The following is a 12,069-nucleotide window of genomic DNA, read 5'->3' on the forward strand; positions in this document are numbered from 1 at the left end:
GCAGGTACTGCTGGTAGAGAAGTATCACTAGCCTTTTGGTGTTGTTTTTTTTTTTTACTACATATCTTTTCTAAATATAGTGAAAGCATACTGATTTGACAGAGCACAACTGCATGACGTGGGAGATTTTGATAGGGATACCACTTTAAGGGCAACCATCTCGCATTCATTATGTCCTTAATGCGCTGGCAGTTCAGCTTTACACTCAGGTCTTGGTCTGCGTGCTCCTGGGCACTCTTTGGGAGCAAACCAGTTCAACTGGAAGCAAAGTCCAAATACAGTTCCAAGACCTGTTCACACTAGAGATGTTTGCTAACAGGTGATACAGAGGAGTGAGCACCATTCAGGACCCTGCCTGCCGTACATAATTGTTTAATGCCATCCTAACAGGCTTTTACCCTCATGCTTTCCAATCATCCTTGGACAATATGCCAGGGCAGGCAGCCTTTACCACAAATTTCTTAATTTTAAAACACCATTTTAATGGGTTGTTAAAGCAGTCTTCACCTTACGTCAGACACTTTGAAGTGAACAAAAACGCCCTCAGATAATACCTGTTTGTATCAGGAAAGGTACAGTTACAGAGCATCCCATTAAAATTTGGGTATTGTTGTGCTGCAAGTGCTCAATCTGTTTATGGTAACAAGGTGTTTAGAGAAGACACTGCTGACAAGCTTTAATTCAGAGGTAGTAGTGTTCGCGGGTGATATGTGCCATGCAATTATTAAAGAAAAAAGCGTTGCATTCAAGAGGGTCGTAGCAAAATCTTAACACAAAATAGTGTTCATTATTTTAGTAGCATGAGAGTATTAAAATTCAGTGACTCACATTGTAAACTTTGTTTGAATTGCCTGTTTCTGACCAAGTTGTAACTTTATTTCATTTTTTAATATATCTTAACATACTAAGTTCTAAAAGTTGTATGTGTCCTTTCAGGTTTGCCGGAATCTATTATTGCAGCAGCATGTGCCAGAAGTGGCCAGAGAGTTCTTCACGTTGATTCGTAAGTTACTTCAATAATTTTCCTTTTTGAGAGTTAAACTGGCTAGAAGTATGTCTGTGTCTGTCAGTGTGCCCTTCAGGATTTGTGTTCATCTGGCGTCAAGTAATCTTACACTTCTGTCTCTACCTTATTTTTGGGGTGTTATTTCCATCAGTAGAACAGGCAGTTTTTCCATGCTAGCTCAGTAATTTCAAACGTAAGTGATGTGGTCAAGGACGCTGTTGATGGCTCCTTTTGTACAGTCAGGAATGGTTACAGGTTTAGTGCCCTTCATTATCATTCCTGACAATAATTATCCCATTCTGGTTTTGTGAGAATTTTTACCTGAGCCATTATCATTTCATGACAAAATGTTTTACTAGTGTATCATGTATATCAGTTCTCAATGCCTAGAGAAGTTAATACAAGTATTTTTGCATTTTAATTATCAGAGTGAAGATGAGTGAAATCTGGCTGCTAAGGCGGGAGATGAACACAGCAGTACTTTCTGTTTGCTGTCTTCTCTCTATCCCATGCTAAATCAGTCTGTAAGAAGAGTGCAGAGTACCACTGAAATCAGTTGATTCAAAAAGTACTTCTGTTGCACTTAGAAATGGAAGGATTTGCTGAAGCGCTTGGAGTAGTGTATTTCGTTACGTCCTTTGAAGAGATTAACTTCATTTTGCTTCTCTTTACCAACTAGCCAAAGTTAAATTTTTTTTATGAACTGTGTCACTATAGACTATGATGCACACTGGTTTTTTTTTTTAAAAAAATAGGATATTTGCACCTTGGCTTATTTTTACACCTGCTCAGCAAAATTTAGTAGCATGACTCAAATCTAGAGCTTTGGTTTCTGAGGCAAGCTTGAGATCAAATGCTGGGGCCTCAGCTGACCAAGGTAAGCTTAAAATACTCCTCTCTCTCATCTAGCACTTTAAAACTCTAATTTTCTCATAACTCTTTTGAGATGGTCGATCATTACTAGGCAGCTTTTGAGGCTGCTTTACTGTCTGTGTTTTTCTGGAAGATAACAAATGCAGTGTATTTTGTGAGATTTCTGTGCTAGACACCTACACTGTGCCTGCTGTAGTTTATGTGAGCTCAGGGGATGATTATACAGTTGTTTGGGGTTTTTTTTTTCATTTTGTGGCAGCATTGCCACTGATCTTGATTATAGCTGGCTCCTGTCCCCTTGCTACTTTTTCAGTCCCATTGTTAGTGCAGTTATGCAATTTGCTGGGCTAATACGGTTTTGGGAGAGAGTCATAAGCAGGAAGCAAGCACTACTGCTGCTGCTATATGTTGTCATAGCCTAAAATGCATAATAATTTTCTAAGGTTAAACAAATTTCTGTATTTCAGCTGTGGTAAATAAATGGGCATGCAACCAAAGTGGATAATTCGGTAAAATTTGATCTGAAGTCGGGGGAAAAGAAAATATCTTACATGTTTAAAATCATAACTCTGCTAATAACAAGTAAAAGTCTGTGTGGAAACTAGTTTCAGGCAACCTGTTACCTCTTTTCTAGCTGATACACTTCTCTGCCGAAATCCAGCAGGTGACAGGTGGTTTTGAGGTGGTGGTAGCAGCAAGAGTGCTGGGAGCTTAGATGCTTTGACTGTTGGTACTTGTTCACCAAAAATTACAATGTTGGCATAGTGTTTTATTTTTACATCATATTTTTGAGCTGTGAAAATTTTTGTGATATGCACTTGTGTGGCCAGCACCTAGGTTTAGAGACTCTTTCCAGAGAGAGTATACATGTTTTGGGTTTTTCCTGTGTCTTGCCCCAAGAGCTTAAAAAGGATATGCTTTCTGTTGTTCCTTTTCTCTGAACATCATCAGTTCAAGATTAAAATTCTGTAACCTCTTTTGCCTACAGCCCTTCAAAGGACCCATTCATTTTTCATACATTTATTTCTAATTTGAAATCATTCACAATTGCAGAATTTTCAAGACTAGCTCACTAACCTGGTTACATGAAATATGATTTGCGATTGCTCAGTTTGCTGTTTAGTGCCCACAAAGTCTCTGGCTTCCTCTCTTGGACTGGAGTGAGGACAGGTGATGCACTTCAGTGAGTAGTTTTTATCAACAGGAGGGCATTTGGTTTAAGAACTCATCTTAATGAAGCTTCAGGCACTATGGACTACTCTCAAAACCTATAGAAAACTAGAAACCATAAGGAAAAAAGTCCTTAAATGGGCTAATGTTCTAGTATTTTACATCGCAGGGGGGTAGTACACAGCAAGACAGTACCTGGTGCTCCATATTTAATGTAACTAATTCAGTTGAAACAAAGACAGCTCTTAAGATTGTAATAATTTTAAAGAAATACGTAACCACGTAGTAGTGATGCTGAAGTTACTATAAAGGCATCATGCATAATGTATAAGGGTATGTTAATTTCAAGCATTTTGGTATAGTAATTATTAAATTAGCTATTAGATTGCTAACCAAAATATTAAAAACCTTATTTTAGAATAAGCAGATATAGAATGAATAAAATAGTTACATTTGGATTTGAAGCTTAATGCATATATTACCGGTAGCCTACTTAGATTTTGTTAAATGAACCACTTCTGTTATTTCCATTTTTCTTGTTCATCGACTATCAAAGTCTGTAATAATAGTTATAGCCACTGGAACTTTGATTTCTTTTATCCATGCCTATTTTTAACTATGATGAAGAGCCTTTCAGAAAACTCACAGAAGCAGGCAATTAGAACTGTGCAATACAGATTTTGTTTATTTCTGTTTTCACTTAAATATGCTCATTTACATTCACACATGCTTTTGTTTTTATGATGAAAACGAAGGCTTCTACATTAGATTCCTTTCTCTTGTGGAGTTATTTTCCAACTCTAGTGCAGGCTAAGGTCAGGGGAAGGTGTTCTTAACCAACGTGTTCTTCACTCATTTTAATAGTTGTCATTTTAATTGGTGTATGTGCTCACTGAGTCATGGTCTAGAATTCATATCTTGGCAAAAAAAGTTAAATGTTTATACTGTACAGCCCCTTCCCCATAAATAGGGGGAGGCATTTCAAGCCATCTGCTTTTTGTGTTTTAAGTTAGTACACTTGCAAAAAAAGCCTACCAAAACAACGGAAAACCCCCACCCTGATGCCATTTGAATTTTAAGTGAAAAGTTAAGTCTTAGAAAGCTTGCCAGAGATTCATCTGAATAAAAACATCTTTTCTATTGTATGACTAGTTTAATATGCTCATATCTGGATGGGTTTTCAAGTTACAGTTTACTGAGGTAGCAGTATAATGGAAAACTTGTCAACAGAAAAATCTGTTTATATTTACAATATTGCTTTTTAACAATACATGTTGTTCTCGTCTTGAAAGATCATGAGTTTAAATTTTTTTCAGAATAGCAGAAAATAAGATCTGGTGTTAGGTGTGCTACTTTGATTAATCTTTTGTTCTCTACAAAGGTCTGAGTTAAGTTAGGCACCAGGTATAGAAAACATATGTGGTTAAAGTCTTTGTTTATAGTTTGCTTGCACTCATTACCTTGTGTACATCATTTTATTACTTTTAATCTCCAGCCATGTTTGCATTTATCATAATATACTGCATAGGTGATTATGGAAGATAGTTTTGAAGTGGCCTATTATAAAATACTAAGTTCTAAGTTTGATTTATAAACACTGTCCAAGCATCGCCATCAACAGTAGCTAATCTTATTCAAAATAGTCACTTCACTGCAGTGTTGCCATAAATTCCTGTAGACTGATTTTAAACTAAAGTTAGCTTCTGCCAAATAGTAATTGAAGGAGCTCTATTTCTCTGTGCCAGCTATCTGTCTCAATAAAGGTAAAATCTGTGGTTCTTTTCAGAGAGCTACATTTACTGTAGGTATTAATGAGCTGTTGACATGTGAAATTTCAAGGATATTTGTTAAGTCATTTAGAAAAGTAATTTGCAATTTAAAATGTGGAGATTGGCACTTAGTTTAAGCTTGAAGTTGCTGAAGAAAGGTAGATCAAGACTAAAAGTTGATCACTTGAATATACTTCCCATTCTGATTGTTCGTATGCATAGGACCTTCTCCTGATGGCTTGCTATGTTTTCTACTTTTGGTCCTTCGCTTATTTGCTTCTTATATATCTATATAGTTGCATACTAGTTTGGTTACTGAGGATGGAGGTGAGGTATGTTTTCCTACATTTTGGTTTTGATTTTCAGCATCTAGAATATAGCATTTGTGGACTGTAGTTTTATTGTCTGTCCTTCCTTGTTGACTTATTCAAAGGCAAAAGAGTGTCAAGATGCAGGATTTTAGCTCCTCTTTTGTGCCCTTTTTGCTCTACTTCTCATGTCTTGCTTCTTAACGCCTGTCTCTTTTATTTTTTGACCATAGCTTTGCCTGTAGAGTACTTGAGTGTTCCTTGTGTCCAAAATTGTTTTATCTGAGCGTCCAAAAGCATGGTGGGCACCCTCCCAGTACCTCCCCACTCCAAGATACCTGCTTTTGTAGTTTGTTCCACTTCTTGCTAGACAATCTGTTTCACTTTTTTCAGAACTTGTAAAATTTATGATGTAATATAACCTGTGTCTTCACATAGCCTTCTCTTTGATCTTTAACTTCTGTGAAGTGGGGTAGCTGTGTAAGTACAGCACCCAGAAAAAGATAAGGTTGCTTCTTAACTTCTTCTAAGAAAAATAAAGGAATTATTTAACTTTCAGTAAGAAAACCTAGGCAAAAAAAATCTTATTTCTGATATCTTTTGACCTTTTTGAAAAAGTTGGGTTTATTTTTATTTTGTTTTAGGATATGATCTCATAGTGAAGGTATTAGAATAAAATATGTCTCAACCTGTCCATGATAATTACCTTTGGTCATGTTCATATCCCAGGGTACAACATAATGTAGTGCAAGTGACTGCCACCATCACCCTTTTATTGAGCTGAAGGATCTCGAGAGCTGTTTGGGTTAAACCCTTCCTCTTGGAAGGCAAGGAAGCGTAGTCCAATTCTCATGCTCCTAAGCATGATTACTGTGCCAGAATGGGAATTCTTAATACATGTGACAGTGTACTTAATAGGTAGCACATGAAACTTTATGAGTTTGAAACAGAAGTCATTTTGTGTTCAGATCCTTAAAATTGATGTGGCAGTAACTTCCTTCACAAAAGACAGCTACTCTGATGGTTCGAGACTTCTTTCTCAAAGATCAAATGCAGGACAGACACATACAGGCAGCTCTTGGGAGCAATCGTGAGGCATCAGCATCTTTTCTTCAGACATCACCAGCTTTGACTGTTGCACCATGGCTGTTGTGACATGGCACTGAGAAGGACAGTCTTCTTAGCAGGCATAGTCCATGAAATACTTTCTCTGTTCTTACTTATGTTTTATTTGTGTGTATCGTGCTTTCCAAAGTGTTCAATTTCTCAAATTGCAGTCTGTCTTTGAAAGGACATGTTAGATATTCTCTTGGTTCAGATTCCAAGAATGTTAATCAGTCGGAAACAGTTTGCAGTTTCAGTGTTCTGAGCTGGAATTTGCTAATTCTTTTGAAGTATTTGAAGAAAAACTGGTGTTAGTAACTGGGAAAAGAACCCCCAAACCAATGTAGGAGAAGAGAGAAATAAGCTTTTTGCAGAGTTAAAACTGTACTTGGGCTACATTTCCAAAACTTTACAAAAATGACTTCAGCAGTTCTTCCATTGGCTCTGAACTACAGATTTAAGATTTGAAAAATGTGAACTAAAAGCAACAGTATTTTAATTCATATGAAAATCCAGGTAATACAGGAGAAGTTTTGAACAATATCATCTAGGAAATAATGTATGATAGAAAAGGAAAACGTCTGTGCTCTAACTTGTTAGAAAAATTAATTTCTAATTCTGCTGTTAACACCTTCAGAATGTTTCATATTTTTAGAGGATAATTGAATTATAACCCTAAAAAAGGAAGAGAATATCTTTCTTTGTAGTTTGCTAATATAGCAAGAGAAGAGAGGAGCTTAGTTCTTAAGATTTTGAGAGAATATTTTAGCTTTAATTAGGCTTTGATCTTGACCATTACTTTAAGGAGTTCCTCGGTTCATCTTCAGGGCAACTGTAACAAAAATATTTGGTTACAAAGGACTCCTAATTGTAAAACCATTAGTGAGCTCTTTTCAGAATTCCTCTTCAAGATTTTTACAGAAACTTTGCTCATTATATCAGTAATCATGTCTGGTGTACCTTCTTTCTGTAGTGTTTTCAGATGAGAAAATTAAGCAATCCTGATTCATCGTGTAATGCAGGGTAAACTAATTAAAATTCCAGGAAAAAAAAAAATCTGGAAGTTGGCGCTTCAATAGAAGATTAATATTTGTGGTGGTACAGCATAACTTGGGAAAGGTGTTCAGATGCCAGAGGAAAGGAAGGACAGCTGCGATTCATTTTCCATTTGAGAAAGACCATACTGTCTTCTCAAAACTGATTGAGCGTCAGAACAGCCTTACAGAGTGCTTTGTTGAAAAGATTGATTCGCATCAACAGTGGTTAAAAGAAAAGTAGTTTCAAAGGAAAATCCACCTGATGAACAGAGGAATGTTTATATCGGAGATGTCTGACAGCTCCCAGATAAACTTTTGTAACTTTCTGTGAAAATAACATATTCATTTCTCTTACTGAAAGTTTTAATTTTAAATATTCTAAATATGCATGAATTTATATTGGTATAGATTCAAAAAACCTAGTTCTAATTTTAGGCAGGTGTTTTCTGCGATTTCTGTGATCAATGGCCTTGCTTGCTCTGACAGCCAGATTGTATTCCATATTCAAGGAAACTTGCAACTAAAGCAGCAGATTCCCTTAAAAATAAATCTTCATGACTGTGTTTTTTGGAAATCCCAGAAGTGGCAGATAATATATGGATATTGAACTTCTTATTCAGTGGAATCTTAAGAAGAAGCAAGAAATTAACCTGCACCATTGACAGCTAAAACAAAGCTGGGGGTTATCATTGCACACAACTATCAGTTACTGTTTTACAGAGTGAATCTGACAGAATCAGGCATTTAATATGTTTAATCCTCATTGGTTTGTAATCTCTATGATACCAAATAGCAGTACTTTTTAAGCCTCACCCATGGCATTCACAGAACAGGATAAGTATGGACTCCTTTTTACAGATGACTGGACTTTCTGGTTGGTAGCAGATCTGTTAGATGGAGCAGATGGAGCTCTTCTGCTTCGAGTAACCAAATTGCAGGGTAGATTATGTGTTCTCTTAAAGTGTAGACCCAGTCCTCCCAGTTCATGGCCTTAAACACCATGTTCTGTTGTTGAGGCCACCTTTATTCAGTGAAGGCTGGATTTTGTTGTCTTTGCAAGAGATGTCCTATTTATGTTCTTCACTATCTCCTTGCAGTAGCTGAAAGACTTTTTTAGGTCAGTTTGTAGTCAGGAGCAATTAGGCATTGTCTGGCAGACATCTGTCCTTCATATGCTAAGTAAGCAACCTGGTACAGAGCATCACCCCCGGTACTGTAAAGGGGCTGACACTCTGAATGAAGTCTTTGTCAGGGCAGATAAGCCTTGTCAAAAACAACCCATCTTAAACAGTAGAATCAAACCTGAATTTAATTTTTCACTTTTATCACACTTACCGCTACAATTTAAAAGTGGAGGAGGTTATGATAAGATTCTAAGTCCATTTGATTTAACAGTCTTTGCATTATTCTGTAGAATGCAAAACTCGCTTTCCTCTCTAAATGTTTGTTTGGTTTGGTTTTTGTGTCTGCAATAACATTAGATATCCATTCAGGAGGGTATTTTTGGTATCTTTCACTCTTCTGAAGTGCCAGCATACAGTGCCAGAAAATAGAATTAAATCCTGAAATAACTTTTATTTTGCATGAACTAGTGATTTTTAAAACTCTAGTTGTTCTATTATTTTTCCTATCAATAGTGGTTAAATAATTAAGATGTGGTATGCATGATAACAAAAGCTAATTAATCCAACTGATATTTAGAGAAATATTGATAGAAAAATTTTAAAAAGGGAGAGCAGAGACTTTCTTTGAACTCAAGAACTCAATCTTCTGTGATTTACAAGAAGTAAACTCATATTTTTCAAGAAAGAACGTGGTAAATATAAACTGCGAAGTGCTCAGGGAGGTACGATCCTTTTGTACAAATCAGTTCCTGTGGCTCCACCTACAGTATATGCAGTTCAATAAGAATTGCCAGAGCATCTTAACAGTCTATAATAAGCATAATCTGTTCTGTAAGTGGTAGATAAATAATAGAGTGAACTTTCCTTTATTTGACATAATGGATAAGAGAGATGTGGTTTCTACTGTCTGGACCTAGTTTCAGTTTACTTAACCCTCCTGTGTGTAGCCACCGCATGAGGCACTGTTAGTTTAGAAGCGGCATGCGATGCCCTTGTGTTAACTTCGCGCTCAGGTTGGGTCAGAAGCAGTGTAGCTGTGCTCATGTGACAAACCAGTTGCGTCCTGCCAGAACCTGGAACAGTGGAGTGTGGTATGGGTACAAAGAAACTCAACTGGCATTTCTGAGAACTCTGTAGAAACTGGCAGGCTTGTTGGCTTGGCGACTAAGTAGAGATGTCTGTAGTGATGTACATGTTTGAGGTAAAGTCTTGGCCAAGAAACAGTATTCTCTGTATTTGCCTTTTACTCGGAGTATCCCATGTGCTTTTCTCAGCATTACTCATTTTACCCTCCAAACACTTTGATTTTAGACTATAGTCTGTTTGATCAGGGATGCATAGAAATGAGTGAAAATGGAAATTTTGCATCTCATTAAGAACTGTGAAATATTATACCTATGTTTATATTCTGCAGCTGTGAAATCTCTCATGAAAAATATTTTGAATGTCTCAAACTTGATTGTTTTTTCTTTAAACCTAAAAAAGCTATATTTTATTTGTCCATCAAGATTCACTGTTGTTTTTTCTTTACAGAAAAAATTACTATGGTGGAAACTGGGCCAGCTTTAGTTTTTCAGGATTATTGTCCTGGATTAAAGAAAATCAGGTAAAAATTTCCCAAATGACTTCTTTTAACATTCCTTAACGTTAAATCTTGGTTTGTCGCATAATTTACTACAGGACAAATTACCACAGTGTTCTTTCTCTTTGGTAATTCGACAGATGAAAGAGGTTTCTAGTTTCCAACTTTACTGGTTAAGACTTAACCATCTGGCCTAGCATTCAAAGACTGATATGCCTGGTTTATTAATAGTATTATCTGAGACCAAAGTCTAGTGCTCAGTCATACTTTTTGGGTTCTTGAATTTAGAAGCAACTACACTGTTGTTTAGATTCCTTTCCCAGCACTTTCTGTAAATGATAATCTGGTCTTTTCCAGTTTGATTATTTTCCACTCTTGGGTGTTTCAGGCCCTTTTGTTTTTCTTGTGTGCTTTCAGCTGATTCTTCTTAACTGGGAGAAAGGTAGTTAGTGGATCCTTCTATTGAAACGTCCTGTAACCAGGACAAAAAGATGAATGTTGATAGTGTATTTTTCAATGACCAAAGTTTATCTAATTCATGACAGTCCACTAGAAATCTTCTGAAGAGGATATTTATTTTGGAGATTGAGCACTTGGACTATATTAGCAAATGGATGTTCATATTATTTACTGAAGCGTTATGAGCCTGTTGGTCCGTAGAAGATGGAACTTTTTCAGTTCAGGCTCATGCCTATTTATTACTTAGTGCTACCTTCTGGCATAATCAGTGGAGTTGCTCAATGTCAGAACTTAATATTTTCAGGCTTCTGTTATATGATTTAGATATTCCTGTGTGGACAGATTAATACCCAAATCACTGTATTTTTTTCATATGGTCTCCGTTCAAAGGGTTTTGTCATGAAATTTGGAACTAACCTGTGGCAAACCTGTCTTTTAGTAGATTGTGTTCAAAGTTATATTCAACTCTCTACTAAAACTTGTTTCATTTAACACTGTATTTTCAGATTATTAGAGCTAGTAATGTAGTACAAATGTTCGCATGTTATAATAAAGTAATCAACTGTAACTGTTTTAACTCAAAAAATCTGAATAGAAAAAACCTTAAGACAGTTAAGATGATTCTCTTTTTAAATATAAGATGGTACAACAAATTCTTAGGGACTACAGAGATTTATAGTTCAATAGCAGCTAACAGTACAAAATGTAATTCTATAATTGTTCTTTGTAAGCAAAAGACAGATATCGATGAATGTGAAGACTGGAAAAAACTGATCCTGGAGACTGAAGAAGTTATTTCTCTTAGCAAGAAGGATAAAACTATTGAACATGTGGAAGATTTCTGTTTTGGCGAGTAAGTATAAATGTAGAAATACACAAATAATTTTATATGCCCAGAGGCAACTAATCAGATTGTGTTTTTGGCTTCAAACATTTCACCACACTACCATATTGCATGATGTCTCAAAAAGTAACCATGACCTAAAATGTTCTTAATGTCCTTGTGCTTTTGTTGAAATCCCTTGCACTTCACTGAAGTTAACTGATCTTTTAGATGACTTATCTGCATGCACTATAATCTGTTGACCAACTTTGTGAGTGGGTAATTTACTTGTGAGTAGAAAACAGAAGTGTTGTAGTTGTACATATTAGATGGCAGTGCATAACTACCTTCTATTAATTCTTTCCATTAATAATTTGGCTAAAAGCTGCTATTCTCATAGTAAAAAATTAAACTCATAAGTACATGTAAAATGAAATAAGTACATGAGAATAGGAACACAAATGGACAGTAGTACTGTAACTATAAAATATTTAATTGTGCTAAAATGATTTTTATACTCAGTGGATTTAACTTACTCATTAAGCAGTGCTTACCCATGATGCTTTAGAAGGAATTGCATGCTCAAAGGCTCCTGGTAATCTAATAACAGCCTTTTTGGGCCGTCACCTTTTTTCTGTTTTTGAAGTAAGGTGACTCAGCTTTTACTTTACAACCTGCAAAAAATGCATGCTTAGTTTGAAGTAGACACTTCTACTTTTGTGGCTATTTGTTGCATAAGCACATGAAGAATAGTTTACCGTCTTGGGACTTGGTATGTGGTAAATATCTTTTAGTTAGGTGTTTGTAGAGGTAT

General features: G+C 36.0%; 1 protein-coding gene across 4 annotated transcripts in view; it reads left to right on the plus strand.

Moving 5' to 3' along the window:
• CHM (CHM Rab escort protein) overlaps positions 1-12,069 on the plus strand; it is an 83,758-nt gene that overhangs the window by 11,881 nt on the left and 59,808 nt on the right. For all 4 annotated transcript variants that reach the window (XM_074834794.1, XM_074834795.1, XM_074834793.1 and 1 more), the window contains exons 2-4: positions 937-1,003; positions 9,925-9,997; positions 11,164-11,285. In XM_074834794.1, the coding sequence (XP_074690895.1) occupies positions 937-1,003; positions 9,925-9,997; positions 11,164-11,285 (262 nt within the window). The remainder of the gene's footprint in view (positions 1-936; positions 1,004-9,924; positions 9,998-11,163; positions 11,286-12,069) is intronic.

The sequence above is a fragment of the Strix aluco genome, chromosome 10 (assembly GCF_031877795.1).
Source record: "Strix aluco isolate bStrAlu1 chromosome 10, bStrAlu1.hap1, whole genome shotgun sequence".
Taxonomy (NCBI): domain Eukaryota; kingdom Metazoa; phylum Chordata; class Aves; order Strigiformes; family Strigidae; genus Strix; species Strix aluco.